General features: G+C 37.6%; 2 protein-coding genes across 3 annotated transcripts in view; one reads left to right on the top strand and one right to left on the bottom strand.

Annotated features, from left to right (window-relative positions):
- Positions 1-20,204, bottom strand: part of wdfy4 (WDFY family member 4) — a 53,796-nt gene that overhangs the window by 9,779 nt on the left and 23,813 nt on the right. Inside the window, exons 43-56 of the mRNA XM_007546067.2 lie at positions 16,418-16,495; positions 16,150-16,341; positions 15,322-15,388; positions 14,978-15,192; positions 12,165-12,313; positions 11,963-12,077; positions 10,728-10,813; positions 10,580-10,642; positions 5,556-5,598; positions 5,322-5,441; positions 4,572-4,695; positions 4,366-4,478; positions 2,700-2,850; positions 280-371 (exon numbers count right to left, since the gene is read on the bottom strand). Coding sequence (XP_007546129.1) covers positions 280-371; positions 2,700-2,850; positions 4,366-4,478; positions 4,572-4,695; positions 5,322-5,441; positions 5,556-5,598; positions 10,580-10,642; positions 10,728-10,813; positions 11,963-12,077; positions 12,165-12,313; positions 14,978-15,192; positions 15,322-15,388; positions 16,150-16,341; positions 16,418-16,495 — 1,608 coding nt within the window. The remainder of the gene's footprint in view (positions 1-279; positions 372-2,699; positions 2,851-4,365; positions 4,479-4,571; positions 4,696-5,321; positions 5,442-5,555; positions 5,599-10,579; positions 10,643-10,727; positions 10,814-11,962; positions 12,078-12,164; positions 12,314-14,977; positions 15,193-15,321; positions 15,389-16,149; positions 16,342-16,417; positions 16,496-20,204) is intronic.
- Positions 5,648-10,324, top strand: lrrc18a (leucine rich repeat containing 18a). Of its 2 annotated transcripts, none has more exons than XM_016668393.1 (2): positions 5,648-5,810; positions 9,408-10,324. In XM_016668393.1, the coding sequence occupies exon 2, from the start codon at positions 9,412-9,414 to the stop codon at positions 10,243-10,245; it is 834 nt and encodes a 277-aa protein (XP_016523879.1). In that variant the 5' UTR covers positions 5,648-5,810; positions 9,408-9,411; the 3' UTR covers positions 10,246-10,324. The 2 variants fall into 2 exon arrangements, with proteins under 2 accessions (XP_016523879.1, XP_007546128.1); XM_007546066.2 differs by lacking the exon at positions 5,648-5,810 and adding an exon at positions 6,367-6,405.

Genomic DNA, 20,204 nt, shown 5'->3' with positions numbered 1-20,204 from the left:
CACAGATATCAATGGGACAAAACAGCTGAAAGAATCTAAAGAATAAGACGATGACTGCTATGAAAAACTCATATTGTAGCTCAAAGAATGAAGGCAAACAGCTATGCTGTCATGTGCAGAGTGGATATTTGTTTAGAGATACCAAAACAGTGAACCTTCTGTCTAAATAAATCAGACAGTATTGGCAAACGTTAGGCCTTGTGGGAAAAATCCCGCTTTAGAACTGGTCAGACTGACCAATTGAGGCAGGGAAACCTAGTGAGGTCAGGCATTACTGACCTCTCGATGGATCCTAATGAACTCCTGGGGGTCACCTTTGGCCCACGGAGGCAGTTCCACATTTCCCAAAGCAGTACCGTCCTCCATACGACCTGAAAACGTATGGATATACCGCATCAAACTGAGGAAACTTCCCTGCAAGCTGTGGAGCTTTAAAAACAATGTGATGAGACAGTCTGTTGCCAATAGATAATTTCAAAAAATATATATATGGAAAGAACATTTAAAACTGTATAGAAATATTTTGGATTTCTGTTCCCCATCTCATGCGAGTCTTACTGAATAAAGATGCAACGTAGTAGAATCTAATGCATGCAGAGCTAGCCAAATTTATAAGTAACCCAGGTGAAGATGTAAAAAAGTACTCTAATAAAGTCAACTTTTATTGCAGAAGCCTAAACTCCAACTGACCATTTTTTTAGTAGGAGTTCAATGCGAGTAGAATGATTGAGAGGAGGGAAAAATACAGCTACAACTTTAAAGAACAATATTGGCATAACTGCTGTCAAGTCTTTGTTGGGTTTAGATTTGAGTTCTATGATGTTGATGGAAGGAGGTCGATTATGTGTCTGGTGAACCATCTCTGTCGTAGTTTGGCCACATGTTTGGGATCATTATCCTCCACAGTTTACTGGTGGAGGTTGGTAGACTTATCTAAAATCTCCTGGCATTTCAGAGAGTCTGTAACGCCATGTACTCTAAAAAGCCTCCCAAGGCCTTTAAAAGATTAACAGATGTGCCAAACTGAACAATGGACAAAATGTTCCTTTTCCAGACCCCTAGCTTTTCACCAGTACCGCCTGGCATTGCTCAACCTTAAAAGTCCATCATACTAAAGTATTTTCGACTATAAATAATGCTCCCAAATGTTCTTCCTACAGATTTAACACCGTAGCAAAAACAATTTGACCAACAGCTAAGCCAATCTGTCAGGGGTTTTCTGCAGCCTGACTACCACAGCTTTCACACAACATCCACAATGCACATATACACCACTTCAGACGAAACACGCTGCAAAACTTTGGAAAATGGTTTCCAAAGTCAAAGTAACATCACTGGAATGCTTTTTAATCTACAAACGAAAAGCAGCAAATAAATCATGGAAATTGAGCATATTTTGATACTTTGAGTGTTTCTGTTATTACAGTTTTTGTTTTAGAAAACAGAGGTTAAAAAAAAACAGCATTTGCAACTTTCTTTTAAAAAAGAAAATAATTAATTTTATGTTATTTCTCCATTTTCTATCTTCATAGAGGTTACACCTGGCCTGGTGTTTCTGTGATCCCTTCCTCCAAGGGGCCCACTGGCTGCCCTTCTGGTGTCAATATTAATTTCCTTTGCAAATGATCACCTTGGCCCGGTATTTCTGCGTTTAATCTAGTCTCTCTCCTAGACAAAATCATTGCAGGAGTTATTGTTCCCAGTAACTATTTGTACTCTGTCTTCACAGCTTGCACTACTGGCTCAGAGCTAATCTGCTTAGTTGTATACAAATGGGATCTGTTTGTCTTGTAAAGTGTCTTAATCAGCTCATACCTAGAATAAGTGTAGTTCATATAACAAACTTGATGTTTTCCCCCCGTATGCAACGGATATAAAACATTTCCTCCCAGTGAAGCTCATTAAATACGAATAAGCACATTTGTCTTTGACGCTGCCTGGTCATGCCGTTTTAAGCTCATTAGCAACAAGTGTTATAAAGTTTGTAACAGTGGTTAAGAAAGATGAAGATACATTATTTATTATCTTGTTCACATGTGTGCCTCATTACTGAGATGGAGGACTGGTGCTTCATACTCAATGGCATCATGACTGATCTCGGTCTTGAAAAGAAATTCTTTTCAATCCTGAATCAGACTGGCAAATTTGACACAATTTGTGGTTCTCCTAAAATATTTCTCAAAACTTCAGTGATGGAATACGCTTGCTGCAGTCTTGGTCCCATGTGAAATAAAATATCAAACTTTCATACATGCAAATGTGAAATTGCATTATGTGACGGTTCATTTATGTATGCTCCATAAATGTGCTTAATAGGGTAATTTAATGAATATTTACCACCTCAGAGGTCCAGGAGTAGAGAGATGGGACTTTAAGTTTTTTTTCTTTTTAATCATCATTTTACAAATATTATTGTGAAAACAGACTAAACAAATAACAAAAAACTGTGAAAAATAGGTGTGAACAAAAAGTCACAGAAGCCAGAATATTGATGGTAGAAACTCAAAATTGTGATATTTGTTGTTAAACATCTGCAAACAAGCTCAGATATTTATAGCAACAAATGTTTTGAACTTTTGATTCCATAATTATGAAAAAGTGATATTAATTTTATTTAATTTTTTTTTTTTTCACTTTTGACATTCTGTCTCACATGTGCAATTTGTAATGTAGATACAGAGAAGGATTTGGCCGCTGACCAAGCAGGATGTGGTTGGAGTTGAGCAGAAAGTCGGGTAGGTAGAAGAACTCCGGGATCAGTTCTCTGACATCTCCCATGTTGTCTCTGGATGCCGACTCCCACTCTTTCTTTATACTGAAAAACATCCGTTCAGGGATGTCAAATCCTCCCTGCAGCAGAATGAAAAACATCACTGTCAGACTCTCAGCACACTTCTGGGCTCAACTTTTCAACAAGCGTGCTGGAAAAAAAAAAATCTAATTTTGTTCAGTGAACCATATTTCACATGGATATTTGCTGCTATAAGAAAAAAGCTTTTCATCATAATGTAAAATTCCATAATTTCAGTGCAGATCTCATGAGAGGGAATGTAATTTGAAATAAAACAATTACCTCAATGAATGAAAATAGCATATACAGCAGTAAACTCAGTTAAAGATGCAAATTCAGTTATGGATATTACTGCATGCCTGTTATGTGCTTTAGAAGACAAAAAGGCATCCCAGTTCACCAGATGAACGTCTTTATTGCTTTATTCAGACTATCAAATATGCATGCCTTTTCATTATAATCAACTGGATGCTCGATTGTAAATTGCCAACATCTGTGGCCATTTGGATTGGCTCCTTTTATGTGCCGTTTGTAATTATTTGCATATATATTAAAAATCTCTCTATAATTTGCTTTCACATCAAAAAAGTACACTGAAAACAGATGATATTAGATCCACGGCATTAGCTCAATAATGTTTGAAAATAAGTTTAAAAATGACATAATGATGAATGTCAATGAGAATCCAGAGCTCTTTGTTTCCTGTGGGTAACTGAAAACATAGTACAGAGTTTCTTCACATGCAAGACGAATCAAGACAAAACAGGGTAACACTTTATTTGAAGGGGTGTGCATAAGACTGACATAACATCTGTCATAAACATGACATAACATCTGTCATGAACATGAACAAGTCCTTATGAATGTCTGACTGTTGTCATGAAGTGTCATTCGGTAAATAATGACACTTTTAATGCAAAGTTACTTTAAAAGTTGCATTAAAAGTCCATTAAAAGTGCCAACTTTGCATGATTTTATAAATAATGACAATTTAATGCAACGTTGGCATTTTTAATGGACTTTCAATGCAACTTTTAGAGCAACTTTGCATTAAAAGTGTCATTATTTGCCAAATGACACTTTATGACAACTGTCATAAACATTCATAAAGACTTGTTCATGTTCATGACAGGTGTTATGTCAGTCTTATGCACACCCCTTCAAATAAAGTGTTACCCAAAAAGGTATGACAGTAAGTCAGTACGTAGTTATTCCTTTCAGAACAATACCAACATTTTATGCCGTTTTTGTTAAAATGCCAATTAAGTTTTGAAGAGAGTAGTGTGTCCTTCAGTTCTTCACCTATTCCTTTTCACATTTTGCCACCAAATAATCAAATTTCAGTGCATTTCTTTGGGATTTTATAGACCACAAAGTAGTGAAAAACTGTGAAATGAAATGAGATGGATACATTGTTTTGCAAGTTTTATATCTCTGTTCCAGCGGAGATGAATGAAGTAGCATTATTACGTCTGTCATTAGGTTCTGCAGAAGCTTGCTAATAACCCATTTGTTTAAGGTGTTTAAACATATCAAATATTAAAATTTGCATTCCCTGGTGTGTCTGGTCTCACCTGAAGAGCCTGGAAAGTGTGTGAAAAAGGCTCCATTCTTACAAGGAAGGAGGACACAATGATGGCAGAGGAGTAGTGGGTGCAGTAGTGGCAACGTGCAGACATATCTGCCACTGAGAGAGAAACGTATTAGAACAGTGAGATGAGGTTTTAAAGAATAAAACTTTTAAATGGTAGGCTTTAAAAATGAAAAAAAGTCAAGAGACCTTCATCCCCAGCGTTTTCCACCTCATCATATCTCTCCATAAACATCTGTTTCCTTTTCTCTGTCTGGGCTCCCATTGGCTTGGACAAGTCACGGAAAGTTGTGGGATTTGACAGATCCAGTGTCTATGGAGGTCAGAGATTAAGAAAAAAAAGCTTTAATCTATTGCATAATAAAAATGTGTAATAGTCTTCTACAACCTTTGTGATCCACATAGTAATTTCTGCCATTTTCTCCAGTTAATAAAACCTACCTCTAGCATAAAATAGTTTTAGTACCAAATCATAGAGGTGATTTTTGCTGAGAACATAGAAAGGGGTTAAAATAAAGTAAAAAGTCCAGTTCTTATTTCAGTCAGATTTTCCCTGTATGTATATACATTTTTGGGATATCATGCTATTCACAGAAAAACATAATTTTCATTTAGAATCCAATTAAAAACTTTCATAAAATTTACTCAAATAACTCAGAAATCCATGTAGATTCTGGAAATATAAAATATACTCAATATGTTTTAAGCATTTATTGAAGTTATTTTGGTGATTATGACTTGGGAGTAAAAAATAAAAAAAATCAGTTTCTCAGAAAATTTGAATAAGACCGACAACAGCACTTGATCTTAAATCATTAAGAGTTCATGTCAATTCAGCTCAAAGTTTCAGGGAGCCAAAGCAGAAAGGTTGAAGTGTTGCATTTTGTTAAAGAGCCACAGGTTGCAGACTTCTGGTCTGAAACATGCGTGGGATTCTACCTCTGAATGATAGTCAGCCAGGATCCAGGGGAAAACCGGATACTGCATCAAGTCATTGTATGTCCTCCCAGCAATAGTGTTCAGGTGCATCAAATACTCAAAGTTGCTCATCTCGCCTTTCTAGAAGGAAAACACACAACAAAAAATGTTCTAAATACCACAATGAATTATACTCAGCCATTTAGTGAGGATGTAAAGAATTTTTTGAGCACAACAACATGTTTTTTACATTACCTGCCATTTTACAAGAGCTGTCTTTTCAACCACTGGAGTCTTTCTAAAGAACAATAAAAGCAAACACTTTGAATTAGCAACAGAGACCGAGTACTGAACAGCTCTTACCAGCACATATTTCCTTTGCTTGCTCTGTTGCCTAGCAGCCAGGATTTAAATACAACCAAAGCCAGAGTTCAGAAGCACCAGCAGAGTCTTCTCTGAGACTCACGAAACTGAGACTGTGTGCATACAGCTGTAGGAGCAGTTATAGAGGTGAGTTCAGCTAAAGTGGATTGACTTACACTGTCAAAGGATTTCCTACTTCACAGCTTAGAAAACAAATATTTATCTTTTTATATCATTCATTTTTGTTACATTTCAGTCGGATAAAAGCTCACATTACAACAAAAAAAATCTCCCAAAAAAAGAGCAGATTTACCCAGTTAAATATTTTATCAGGATATGCAAATAACTTGAAAAAAGCATTTATATAAAATGGCCACAACGCTGAACATTTCATTATTTCTGAAACAACTATCCAAACACATCTAATCTAAATCGTAAAAGTGGTCCGCCGTTTCTGAAATCTCCTCCTCCTCTGTGGGCTAGTAACAGGACGATAAAGTCAAAGCACCTCAGTTGCTAAGCAACAGTAATAAACAAGAGAAATCTTTCTTGGTTTGGGGAAAGAAGGCTCAGTATGCAAACTGTTATATGTCCCTTTGAAAGGATTAGTGAGTACTGTACGAGCTATTTCTGCAACATTTACAGGGATAGCTTACAAAAACAAAGACCAAGGTTAGTTTGACCACTAAAACAAAATCTGATCAAGCTTAACATCCTGAAAAAAAGCAGCAGCTAAAGTATGGTAAGTACAAATTTTTATGTGAAATATTTTGAGAATGTACAGTTAGAACTAGATATTTATTTACATTGCATACAAAGCTATGACCCTTCTTTTTCCCTCAATTTATTTTACTTTAAATTGACTAACAGGCTTCTCAGAGAGGAAAGAGTCATTACTTAAAGTGCAACTAACCCCCTCCATAAGCTAAACCCCGACCCTGGCAAATTTGGAAATATTCCAGCAAAATGGGCAGAGCCAATAAACAGGGCTGAGCATGGAGATGAATGGAGGGGGTGAGTGGGTCTGTGGTCATAGTGAAAGAAGCACTGTTGTAAACTTATCCACTTTGTCAGGGAGCGCTGTGCTTTTATACTCAAAGACAAGGATGAGATGAAGTTGTACCAAGCTGTAACGCTGCAACCAATAAGAAGATTCAGATGCCTAAGAGCCGTTTGACAGTAGGAGGCCAGTGAGAAGGTTTTAGGCCAAATAATGCCAAACTAAAAGAATTGCACAAAAATTCACACAAAAACATAAAGATATAATCTTAGAGAGTTTATCAACAAAAATGGAAAAATGGTTTATTTGGGGGTGAGTTTTATTTTAAAAGGAAAATGAAAAGCTAGGTTATAGTTTGCAAATGTGCCCTTAATTTTGGAGACATGCCATGTGGTCTGGTTAAACTAAAATGGAAGAAGTTAGCTATAATAAATATTAGAATTGGAGGAAAAAGAGGGAAGTTTGAAAACTTTGGAAGACCATCCCATCGATGAGGTACGGGTGTGGCAGAAGTCAGTGTTTTGGTGTAGAAGGAACAGGATCCAGGGAACAACTGGATCCTATTTTCCCCTGGATACAGTTCATCCAGGGGAAATCAAGAAACATGAAGAACCTTACGCAGAAGTATTGACATCAGCCCAAAAGTTTAAGCTTGGGCAAAACTATATCTTTCAAATGGACAGTGACAGTAAGCTTACCGACTCGATGTCTACATAGTGAAATAAACAACAACAAGGTCAATGTTTTAAATTGGCAATTGAAAAAATCTGAACTCATAGAATATGCATGCAGATCACTATGGCCTTCAAGTCTGACTCGGGTACATCAATTCTGTCTGATGTAATGGGTTGTAATTCCAGCAAACTAATGTAAAAAGGTTTATGGAAGGAAACCTAGAATTAAAGAAAGCAAGAATTAAATGCAGTGCAGTTTTTTGGTACCAAAAACTTATTATTCTACCATTTATCAAATAGAAACAATTTTGATAATTCTAATTAAATTAAAAGAAAATTTAAATCAGATTTAATGCCAGGCAGACAGTAAAAAAAAAGTTTTTATATAGTTTAAATATTATGTTTCAACTATAAAAAACAAACGCGTTTAAAAGGCGAGTGTGCATTTTAAATTTATCTACCACCTAACATCGATAAAATTATTTTGTAGCTCTACACTAAATCAATCATTGCATTTGGCTCGGTATGTGTTATCTAATTGGAGGCAATAATTTCATGCAATAGTTTCCTATAGGAGGTTATAATAAGAACAAGCACCAGCAGATAACCTCTCTCATCCTGAGGATGATGAATGAGGCGAGAGAGTGCCTTGGGGTGTTACGCAGACACAAACAGAAACACACCTTGCTCTTTTAGACAGGGAGGGGAGAAGAGCAAAGCCCTCATTACACTCCCAACACTCCACAACTATCATTTATCAAAGTCCTGATTTGACTCTTTGTGTACACAAACACACATATAGCACATTGCATGGTTGTCCGTCAAAAATACACACACTTTTTTTATTCTCCCCTTTCTCAAAAAGAGCCAAAAAACTAAATCAGTTGAGTGGTGAGAACATCAGCGCTCGTGTGTTTCCTTGCTGTCGCCTCGCTCCTATTGTTCCCCTGCATTAGCCTTAATTAGAGAGTCGTGCTCTTAAATACCCCCATGGGCAACCGAGGGTGAGCACACTCTAATGCAGACACAACACTGTGACACACACGCTGCTCAAGTTCTCATTCCTCAGAGTGCATGCTTTCCCAATTGCCCCAGGCCATACATAGGCCCTTGTCTTGAATAAATCACATCAGCCTCACACATGCATACTTACACATCAACATACACAGAACACATCCATTTCCTAGATTACTGCATGATGCTGTAGATCAGCGAGAGTTATGGAGGGGTGGGGGAGAGTATGTGTCCAGTTATTGATTTCTTCTGTTTTTGCTTTTTTTGGTCACGTTTAAATGTTTAAGATCATCAAAGACATTTTAATAAACTAACATAAGTTTGGTAGATAAAAAAAAAGCTGTTGGTAATGCGATGATTTCATCTATTAGGAAATAAGAATACATAGATCTATGTCAAACATGTCAAAATGTCTCGGCGATCATTTGAAAACTATATATGGGCCTTTGTGTTAGAACTTGCTCTGTGATGCAACTTTTTTTTGCTCAGTCTCTTCATGTTGAATCATTCTGACCTTCATAGAGCCCAGTGAGGCCTGAAGACATCTAGATGTTGTTCTTTCCAACCTCCTGATTGAGTCATTGAGGATCTCTTTTTAGGCCAGCCACTCCTGGGAAGGTTCACCACTGTTTCTCCATTTCAGTGCAGTTCAATGGAGTCCCAAAGCCTTAGGAATGGCTTTATTACACTTTTAAGATTGATAAGGGGTTTCTATCAATTCTTGAACATATTTATTGCACTTAATTTTTTTTTTTTTTTTTTTTTTTTTTTTTGCCAGCTTCATGTTGTGAGACGAGTTATATTTAAATTGTTGATTTATTGGTTTTGATCTTTTTTTTTTTCTTTTTATAAATGAAATCATTTGCAGGTTCATTTAATATCAAATATTGTTTTAATGATCTCAAACATTTAAGCACAACAAAAAAAAGCTAAATCATAGAAAATCTCTAGGGGGTAAATAATTTTTCACAGCACTATTTTAAAGTATTGTAAATTAGCCTCCTGAGGCAAATGTAGAAAAAAAAAATGATCTGTTTGCTTATCTTTTCAATCCAGTACCATGCCCAAAAAAAAGGGATCCACAGCACCCAAAAAAAAGGGATCCGGTTCAAGAAAGTTGAGTCTCAAGGCTGCCAAGAAAGCAATAAATGTAACCCAAGATGGAAAGCGTAGACTCATACTCAGCAATATGGGCTTCACCATCTTCCCAAAGTGTCTCTTGAAGCTGCGCAATTTGGATGAGTTGGACCTCAGTCGGAACCAGATTCAGAAGCTTCCTGAAACCATCGGAACCCTCAAGTCGCTAAGACGGCTCGATCTACACAGCAACAAGCTGGAGTCTGTGCCCGAGTCCATAGGCGGCTTGATTGAACTTACATACCTCAATCTGGCAAACAACCGCTTAACATCTGCTGGTTTACCATCCACACTGGGCTCCCTCTGCAACCTGAAGACTCTCAACCTTGGACTGAACCAGCTAGATGCATTGCCTTCCACTATGGAGCAGTTATCGCTTCTCCAAGAATTAGCCTTGTTTGATAACCAATTCATCAAAGTACCCGAGTTTCTGCCAAATCTTCGAAACCTTACTAAGGTGAATTTGATAAGAAATCCGTGTACGTTTGCCCACGCCGAAAGTGAGAGGATAAGAAAGGAAAAGTTAGAGCAGAAAGAGGAGCTGTATCTGGTGCACGAAAGTTTCTTGTGCAAGAGGTGCCTTAAAATATGTAAAGCAGAAGCAGGAAAAATTTTAAGAAAAGAAAGAAAAGGAGAGAAAAAAACTGAAAAGCCTGAAGTGTTTGAGGAGAAAAAGAAAAGATTTGAAGGGTTGATGACACCGAACTCGGTGGCTGCAGTCACCCAGGATGTTTGGAGAATAAAAAGCAAAAGGTGAACTGATCAACCATCTGCTAATTTCAATTTGTCATGCATTAGAAATGCTGGAAGAGAGCCCAAATTAAAGAATTCTGAAACACTTGGTGTGTTTAAATTATGTACTTTTATTTTACACAATTTCCTTCCATAGAACAATTTCTATTTATGTTGTCACATAAATAAAACAGAGTTGATAAGTCAAGCAAAGCTGTTGAGTTTCAAACTCGATCTGAGCCAGCTGGATACCAAGTCTTTCACCTTGTAGCAGTCTCAGTTAGTCTGTACCCACAGCAAATGGAAATCACGCCAGTAAACAAATCTACATGGAAGTAAATAAAAAGATTAACACTTACTTTGCATTTGAGAGGACATCAGCAAGTGCTCTGCCTTTTAATGCCGGCACCACTCTGCTCAGTCTGAAGCCGGAGAAAAAAAAAAAACAAAGGTCAAAGACTGTTGCCTGAAAAATCGTTGAAGATCCACTAAGTCTAAATTAGTTACCTTTTATATGCAGAGACATGGTCTTTATTCATGAACACGAGGAATGCAGAGTGTCCATTTTTCATGAAAATCTCAATAGTATTGTCCTAGTTTAGCAGAAAGAGACAGTAAAAAGTATATGGTAACATTTGTTATGTTTATATATTACTTGTTGGACATATGGGTTGGATTTATTCAACCCATGTAAGGCATATTTGATATTGCATATTTACTGCTCCTGGTAAATATGCAAGATCGCAGAGTATAAAAAATACAGCTAAGCCCCAAATTAAACTCTTTTAAATCTAGGTTTAAATTTTACTAACTGGAAGTAATAATTATCTTTTGGAGTAGCCCAGTCAGACGTCTGACTTATTTCCTGCACATATATATTTTTTTTATTCATCTCTAAAGCTATCTTTTCAGATCTGTTGTCATATCAACCTTCCAGACCTCCGAGGTCTTTTGGTTTATGTCTGCTCTGCATGCTAAGAATCACAACCAAACATGGAAAAGCAGCATTCTGTTTTTATGCTCTTCTAATCTGGAACAAACTTCTAAAAAAACTGCAAAAAATAAAACTGAGTTATTTTACATCAAGTCTAAAAGCTCATCTGTTTAGAGCTGTTGGTTGATAAAAACTGGAACATCATAAATCATAGTGTGTTTTTAAACAACATTCAACCAGCAGAGAGCAATAACTGCAATGTTTGGATTGAAAATATTACAGTTTACACAGTCTCAGTGTAAAAAAAATGCATTGATAGAACAGCTCACCAGATATTGTTTAAAAGTCGTCCTTAAAATTAGCTAATTCATTTATTTCTTTTTAATTTATTCACATTATTATTTTTATATGATCTTTCTTAATTTTAAGTTTACTTTTAACCTTGTCATAAACTGAAGTGAATAGAAAATGGCGTAAGTAATGGGTGGGTATATATGTATTATGTATTATGTGTCTAATTAAAAGCTTATGTGTATAAATGTAAAAAAAAATGCAAAGCAGTTAAACTTGATCGAATATTATTGACTGCAATTTTTTGTGTTTCCTACACTGCATGTTTCTTTTAAAGGTTTGTCTAATGCCTGCTTAAATGTCATTTTGAAAAGTTACTTTTAACCTGACAGACGAGCCTCGAAAAGTATATTCTAATTTAAATAAGCACTCATGTATAGCAGGTGGTTACATTTAAGTTTAAACTTCTGCAGCTGCTATACATCAAAAATATCTGAGATTAAATTTGACGGCTGACCTCTAAAAGGAACCGCATGAAGCGAGCCTCCTTGATATCCTCATAAAGCCAGCGTCTGCAACTGGCTGACGGCAGCTCTTTGCTCAGCACAGTGGAAATAAAAGAATCCTTCACACTGGAAGAAGGGGACACAGAAGATGTCATGTTTACCTTTTTTTTAGTAACGGTAGAAAAGTGAGCAGCTCTCACAAGGTGACGGTACCTGCTTGGGTGGTGTCTCCTGCAGCAAACGTCTCCAGTGGCGTTCAGAGTGAATCCCTCACATAACAGCAGACTCTCCTTTCCAAACAGCAGCAAACCTTCTGTCATCTTCAGGCCACTCACCATCACCACGCACATCTTTGCCTTTATCTACATAAGAAACACAGAGGCGAATCGTTTGTTAGCAGCCCATGTAAGTGTGTGTATAAACCCTAAAAATTTAATGTTTTTTTTTGTAGTTACATAATTTGAAACTAAATAATACAACTATTAATATGAGTAAATTTACAACATTGTTAAAGTAGCCCATCTTGTTACGAAATAAACACAAATCTCCAGTTAAACAATTATGGGCACCCCGGCTACTTAGAGTTTACAACTCCTTTTAGCCAAAAAACCCCAAAACAAAACAAAAACAATAAAAAAAAATATAAAAAAAAACACACACTTATGTCTTCAACATAAAACATGCCACAAGCTTGAAGCATAGAGAGATAATTATATGATTTAGAGTTAAAAGTGTGATGGTCATAAAAGAAAGTTGAATGTGTATCTAGTGGACCAATTATGACTTCTATGATCAAATGTTCCAGATCATTAAGCAATTGAAAAACCTATTTCACTTTTACTTTACTGGTAATCTACTGGATTTTTCTTCAATGCCTTCTGCAATTGTAAAGAGTTAATGTTCTAACATACTCCAACATATTAAGAGTCACTACTGGCGCCAACAGCCTGAAAGCCCATTTCTGTCCCCAGGAAGTGAAAATGACCCCCAGCATCATGGACTCTCAACCATACTCGACTGTGGGAAAGAGCTGCTTTTGTACATTCTCAACCTTTGTTTTACCCTAAACCCATCTGAAGTGTTGGCAGAAAGGCTCAATATTAGTCTAATTTGTACAAATCTCACAGTAGTTTCATGATATGTTTATGGTTATAGGACAGAAAAAGCTTTTCTCTAGTATCGCTCTCAATCAGGCATGTGAAACATTTTGGGAATCCAAGATGCAGCTGAAATTATATATACATTTTTTTATCTTAATCATTATCTTCCTCCTCACTGAGTGACCAGCTGCTACCACAATCGGGCCTCAGAGACAAATCACATCCATACCTCAAGTAAACTGTGAATTACTAATTAGAAGGATCTGGAAACTTGGATTATCTTAAAAAAAGTAAAGCATAAATTGATTTGATGTTTCAGTCACATTTATTTTAAAGTGATTTTAACAATAAGTGCTTCTTAACAAGGAATTTTTTCACATCAAGTAAATTTATATCAATTGAAAGTTGGATTATTAATTTGAGATTATACAACTGTAATAATTTATTTTAATGTTCCACACAGATCTTTACTGGGGGTGCCAACAGTCTGTACAATAAGCCTTATATAAGACACTCCATGCACACCACAGCGTTATTCTCTCAGGACACGATGTATCAGATAGCGGTTCAGGCTTTACTTGATTGATCATTTTAATCACATATTTTAATCCTTATTAAAAAGACACCATTGAACACTTCATTATCAGATCTGATTGATGAGGAGGAGAAGGACCGGCCCCTTTTCATCCTCGGCCACAGTGAATCCACATGCTGCTTTCAGCGCTGGTTGCGGCTAATGCTAACTGCATCGTGATAATGTGTGGATAATTTTATTGTCTCCCTTGATTTCACAATGAGTGCGTGCACCTGGCCGTTTCCACGCACCGAGTCCACCGGGAGACAAGCACCCCTCAAAAAAAACATATGGGGTCCCAACACAGCCGCAGGGCCTGCACAATTTATACTAATCAAATCAGAGTCCCTACCCCCAGACACGCAGCCACACACTCGGTGGACGAGGAGGAGGTTCTGCCTGGCCTTTATTAGGAGAATTAATCACTGCCACGCACACAATGGTAAAGCTGATAAGTGATCAGAAGCTCTTGTCTTAAAGCACACACAGAGACACACTGTGATGGATACGGTCACTTATCATGTGAAGGTGTTTAAGAGGAGTCAAGGTGAGTAAGTCTTCGCTAGGCTATATCATGGTAGATGACATCAGTCAGCGCCAACTGTCACCAATAATGAGGAGATTAAACTAGTTGAATTTATTGCCATCAAAAATTAAATACATAACAATAAACTCATTTCCTTATCTGTGGTCCAGACAGATACGCGCTATCAGCCTGCGAGCGATTTAGCCGGCGATGTGGAAGGAGGAGGGAAAAGGAGGACTTTTATTGACTGAGAGCCTAATGTCAGACCATTGATTTCTCCCCACACACATTATTGTCATAATCACACTATTGGCGCTGGCAAGCTAATTATGAGTGGGTCTCCCTTTGTGTGAATGTTCGGTTGTGAGTGTGTGTGCATTTTTCAGAGCTAATGACTGTGTTCATTTGACAAGAAGCTCAGCGGGAGCCGAGCGCTGAACAACTGCAAGGCAACAGGACACACCAGCACACATCACACACTCGCTAAGCGGATGTAAGACAGCTTGCATCACCTCCTACTGCTTTTATTAATACTTCTGTCAGAAACATTAAAAGACGCGGCTGGTTGCCGGAGCGATCAGAGGGCCCTGTCAACATGTGCGTAGTTTCTAACTCGTTGCAACAATGAGGGGAGCTGTGCTGAGCCTCGACATTAAAATATTTAACTAATGAGGAAAGATGAAATTCTGATAGCAGCGCTGAGCTACTGGAATCCCTTCGTCTGCATCAGATAATTATGAATGTGAATGCTGGAAGGGCGGGGAGTAGTTTTAGTTTTACTTTTATTCAAGCCGAGAGACCAAAACGTCATCCAGTGCCACGGTACCTTCTCGTTAGGGTGCAGCTCTTGGAGGACGATACGCATGTCGGGGCAGTCTTGTGTGTGTGAGCAGGGTTTAGGGGTGAAAGGGTCAGATAAACCCTCGGCAAGAGACGGCGTCTCAGTCAAGGCAGGGAAAAAGGTCAGGCGATCACAGCTTTGTTCCCCCTCTGCTTCGTCCTCTTTACTGTCTGCATCAAAGTCACACAAGATCTTTGGCTCTATTGAAAAAAATAAATAAATTCTGATTGTCTGGGACAGAAATTAAGATTTAAACAGAAAAATTAGTAGGACTTAGTGACATCTTGTGGTGAAATTTCAGAATGCAAGCAATTCAAAATAATCTTTACCTGCATCACCATCTGATCTGCAACTGGACTCCTCAGACCTTAAACCGAAACCCAGTGCTCCCAGCAGCTGCAGGGAAAACATTTGTCACATATGAAAGCGACATAAATCTGCATTAGAAAAAAAAAAATTTGTGACATGTTGCACATCTTACAACTATTTTCATAATCCTAAATGTATTTCTTTGGAACTTGAGATAGATAAACACATAGTAGTGCAGGATTGCAAAGTGGATGATATGTGGATGTCATGCATGGTGACACACAAGGCAGGGAGAATTTTGATCAGAGAAGCACCCAAGAGGCCCATTGTAACTCTGGAGGAGTAGCATAGGTTCACACCTCAGGTGGAAGAATCTATGCTTTTCTTCAGCAAGGACAGAAAATCCGGTCAGTGTTCATGGGAAAATTAATGGAAATAAATACGAGGCAATTCTGGACAAAAAAAAAAAAAAAAAAACATCTTATAGGGAGAAACATACTGGAGCCTGGGGCATATGTTTATTTGAAAACGGTCAAGTCAAAGTTTGGACCTAAAAATCTGCTAAGACTTGAAATTTGCTGTTCAGACACTCAGACACCCAACATCAAATCTGAAAAATGCAAAATAAAATTTGAAAAAATATCAATCTTTAGAAATTAAGATGAAAAAAAGATCCTCCATGTTACCATTATGCACTACTATGTGTTGGTCTATCACCTATAAACAAAACATACATAGGTTTGATGTTGTAATGTGTAAAGTTATTCATGTATGAATACTACAGCAAGCCGATGTACATGAAATAAAATTCAGAGTAGAATCTCCTTCTCTAATCTGAGTTGATTTACCCGTTTGGACTGTTTCATGACTTTTCTGCGTATGCGTAGCTTGGTCCGGTTAGGGCCTTCCGCAGATTCTTGTACCCAGTCTTGGCTCAACAGCACCCCAGGGCCAGGGCCGAATACAGCTCTCTCTCTCAGTAGCTCGGCCTCCACATGCAACCACTGAGAGCTCACAAGCTCCCACTTGGTGGTTTGCAACTGGGACAAAGAGGGAACAAAATTTTGTCAAACTCCTATTTTCATTTCTGAAACACATTTAACTATGATGTCCAACCTGTAAGTGGTTTGACCTCATGTTCTCAAACACACTGCGACCTCGATGCCGATGCGACTCCATGTTGGACAGAAACTCCTGCAAAAAAAAAAGAAAAAAAGAGTGAAAACAGCTGCAAATAAAAAGAGGGAAAACAGTGACTTGTTTCGGTTCAGACTGCACACACACACTCATGAACACAGATAAACAAATGCACACATACATAATGGCATTGTTGTTTCCTCATGCAATTACAATGCATTCACACAATTACATCTGTGTTAAATTGCATTCACTGGGCAAAACAAGCTAGTGGCTACAGTCTTACAATAACCCTGTGTTCAAATGTAATCATTTGTTGGTGTGATCTAATTAACATAAACATTAATATCACTGAGCCTCGCCACAGTCAGCGCCAAGGTTGGTTTGTGTGAGCACCTTTATTGTGTGTGAGCATGCGAGTGTATGGGTGCTTTTATTTTTATTTTTTTAAGGACGATTAAAAGAGAAAAGCAATGAAAAACCCCCCAAACAGAGCCGTGTGTTGACACTGCACAATGCTCATGTTCAGACACACTGGGATCATATTCTGACTGTTAACTGCTTCATTAAACCCATCATCACAGCGGTGCTCGCTCTGAGACTAGTGAAACAACATGTGTCCATCTTCACAGCTGACCCAGGAAAGCCATTTAATTGAGCGAGCGAGAGCGCAGTAACTCTTTATATCGAGTTTTATTTACACATGCTAATTTTGTGTTCTGTGGAACAAACCCGCTGAAAGAATTAATTTGTTCGTTTCGACCAGAGTAAAAAGGCAAGAACACTTTTGCACAAGAGCAGATGTACTAATTCTAGATAGGTTACAGAGTGAGCATGTTCTTGAAAGTTGACAAACTTTGACAGGCTCTGCGGAGAAAACAAATTGCTTCCTTAAATGGCCGGCTGCCTATCCAAATGAGAAGTTGCGTCGCGAAGGAAATAAAAGAGGAATTTGAAGGGAGATTATAGAAATATGAGTAATAATGAAGTTTGCAGACTAGAGGCGCGTTGTGACAAATAAACAGCAAGTTGGCGTCATCGTCTCTAATTTCATTCCTTCATTTGGACAAACATAAGTAATATATAGCATTAATTACCCTATTTAGCAGATAGGAACCTCATTGGCTTTTTAAAATGCTGCATTAAATACATAACTCATCTCTTCCCTCTGCAATTAACATCAGAACATCGCGCTCATTTCCATTTTAATGACTTCCCAACAATACGCCACCTTTGATGATAAGGCAACATAATGTCAACTTCATTCTGAGCTGGCAGTGAATGTGTAATGAACTTAACGTGATCATTAGTGCTGTTAATTATCTTTCTAATATGAGGACACAGATATGATTATGGAAACTGCATTCGCTGATGAAATAAATCTCTGGAAGGATTGCACTGAAGCTTAACTGAGGACAAAGTCTGCTTATCAGTTTTTATACAATAAACCTATTTATTTGGTTAATAAATGTAGATGCATTTGCTTTCAAAAGTGCTCTCTTAAAAAGCAAAGTTCTTATGATGCAAAAAAATTTACTTTGGTGAAATTTTCTCACAATGTATTCCACCTTTAATGATATATAACCTGTGATGAAAAAACTAAATAAATAAAAAAATCTGTAATAGCCTAGATGCATGTACACACCCTTATATGTTGCTGATACACCTTTTGATTTAATTTTAGCATTCAGTCTTCTTCGGTTTACACCTGCCTCAACTGTGGTAAAGCTGATCAACCTGAGGTACAGCTCTTCCAAGATAGTTTTTACGATTTGCAGATTTTTATCCTTAAGGCAAAACCACAATTTACAAAACTGTACATAACTATTTTCATCAAAAGATCACTGGCAAAAAAGGTCTTAAAACATTGTGTAGGAATGCGTATGACCAGACCGAAATGTAATTTTTGGGACATAGTTTCAAATGATTTGGCACAAAAACAATACTGTAAACCTTCAAAAGAACCTTAAACACACTGTGATGGATGGTGGTAGCAGCATCATGCTATGGGCCTGGATTACTTTTCTTAAAATAAAACTGAAGTTTTGGTTGAGATGGAAGCAGAAGATGAAGAAAGATGTTATTTTTTTTCAGCATCACAATGAGTCCTAGCCTACCAGGCCTAGCTCAAAATCAAGACAGAGTTGGAGAACTAAAGCTAACAGAACATCTTTGACATGACCAAAAGAGGGCTGTAGACCAGGAGCATCACAACAGTCTGAGAAATTTTGAAATCTTTAGCAAGGTAAGAGGACTGCATCTCACTTACTGAAAAATGAAATATGCTGAACTTACCCCATAAACTGAAATATTCCTACAATTTTCTTTTTTTCTTTAAACTGTATTTGTTTGCTTTTCATTTTGAATTGTACAAAATGATTAAACATGGGTGATGGTTAAGAAATAAACAATAAAGGTCTCATTTTAAAAGGGCTGTGTGTACTGTTGAGAGACTGGAGCAAGATGATTCACTGTGCTGCAAAAAAGCTCATCAAAAGCACACAAGTTGTTACATAAAGGTCATAAGTTGATGATCTACAAATTAATTAATGGCTGTTATTACTAAAAGAAGATGGATGAAAAGGTGAGAGGAGCAGCTGACTATAGCTGATGATTGTTTTCACATCTCTGATTTAAACACTACCAACATTCTGCAACATTTATGCAGCGAAACACCGCAAGGATGAAGAACTAAAACCTCCCGCCATCCTCTTCCCTGCATCTCAGATGGAAAAACAATTCATCACCTTCTCTGATAGCCTGTCAGGAACTGATATGATAAAGAATAACATCAAATGAGTAATGTTTTCATCAGATTGCTACCACTGTAATTGCCAGCATGATTTCTGTGGGCAAGACACATGCACAGACAAGAGCGTACACGTACACTTTTGGGGAGTGCGAGACAGACACACAGACGCTGTAATTTCATGCCTGTGTGCCTGAGTAATATGTCCCTGCTCCCTGCTCCAGATGGCTCAACGTCTTAAGCGTTGTGGGGGAACTAATGATGTGGGCCACGTGTTTCGGGGGGAAAAAACAACAATAAAGGCGTCTTTAACCTTCAGCGGCAAACGGTGTGCTGTGGCTAGTGTTCCCATGGATGGGCCTAACAGATATCAATTACAAAGACCACTCAGGGGCAATCAGCTGTGATAATCCAAATCTATTTAAAGAAATAAACACCCCCCACAGGGCTGGGCGGCCCACAGCATAAGCACATTGTTGTCTTTCGATGGACTTTTGGCACAGTCCTCTGGGATCTGGGAGAAGGCAACAACCCCAGATACCTCAAAGGAGACAAATCTAGAGTTGAAAAACTGTATGCTGAAGAACTTTGCATATGTATTCATACCACTTGAACTTTTCCCATTCTGTCGCATCAAAACCTTAATCTAAAATGTATATTAATACAATAACACAAAGTAGTACAAGACTAAAATGGAAAAAAAAAAGCATGTAGGGTTTTAATTTTTTTACTAATAAAAATGTGCAAAATATATGAATCCCTCTTGAGGCAATACTTTGCTGCTGTTTCAGTTTCCATGTCTCCACAGACAAAAAAGCATCCCTGCAGGATGATGCCACCACCACCACCACATGTGGCTGTGAACATGGGGTGGTCTGATTTTTTGCAGTTAGCTTTTTGTCACAGAAAGCAAGTTTTCATGTGTTTTCAGTGTATTCTACATGATTTTGTGGTTTTCTTTCAATGCTGAATTTCTTCAGGCCACTCTTCCACAAAGACAAGATTTGTGGACTGTTT

This window comes from Poecilia formosa, unplaced genomic scaffold (assembly GCF_000485575.1).
Source record: "Poecilia formosa unplaced genomic scaffold, Poecilia_formosa-5.1.2 Scaffold15, whole genome shotgun sequence".
NCBI classification, from domain to species: Eukaryota; Metazoa; Chordata; class Actinopteri; order Cyprinodontiformes; family Poeciliidae; genus Poecilia; species Poecilia formosa.
Note: the sequence above shows the minus strand (reverse complement) of the source record. Positions and strands in the feature narration are given on the sequence as shown.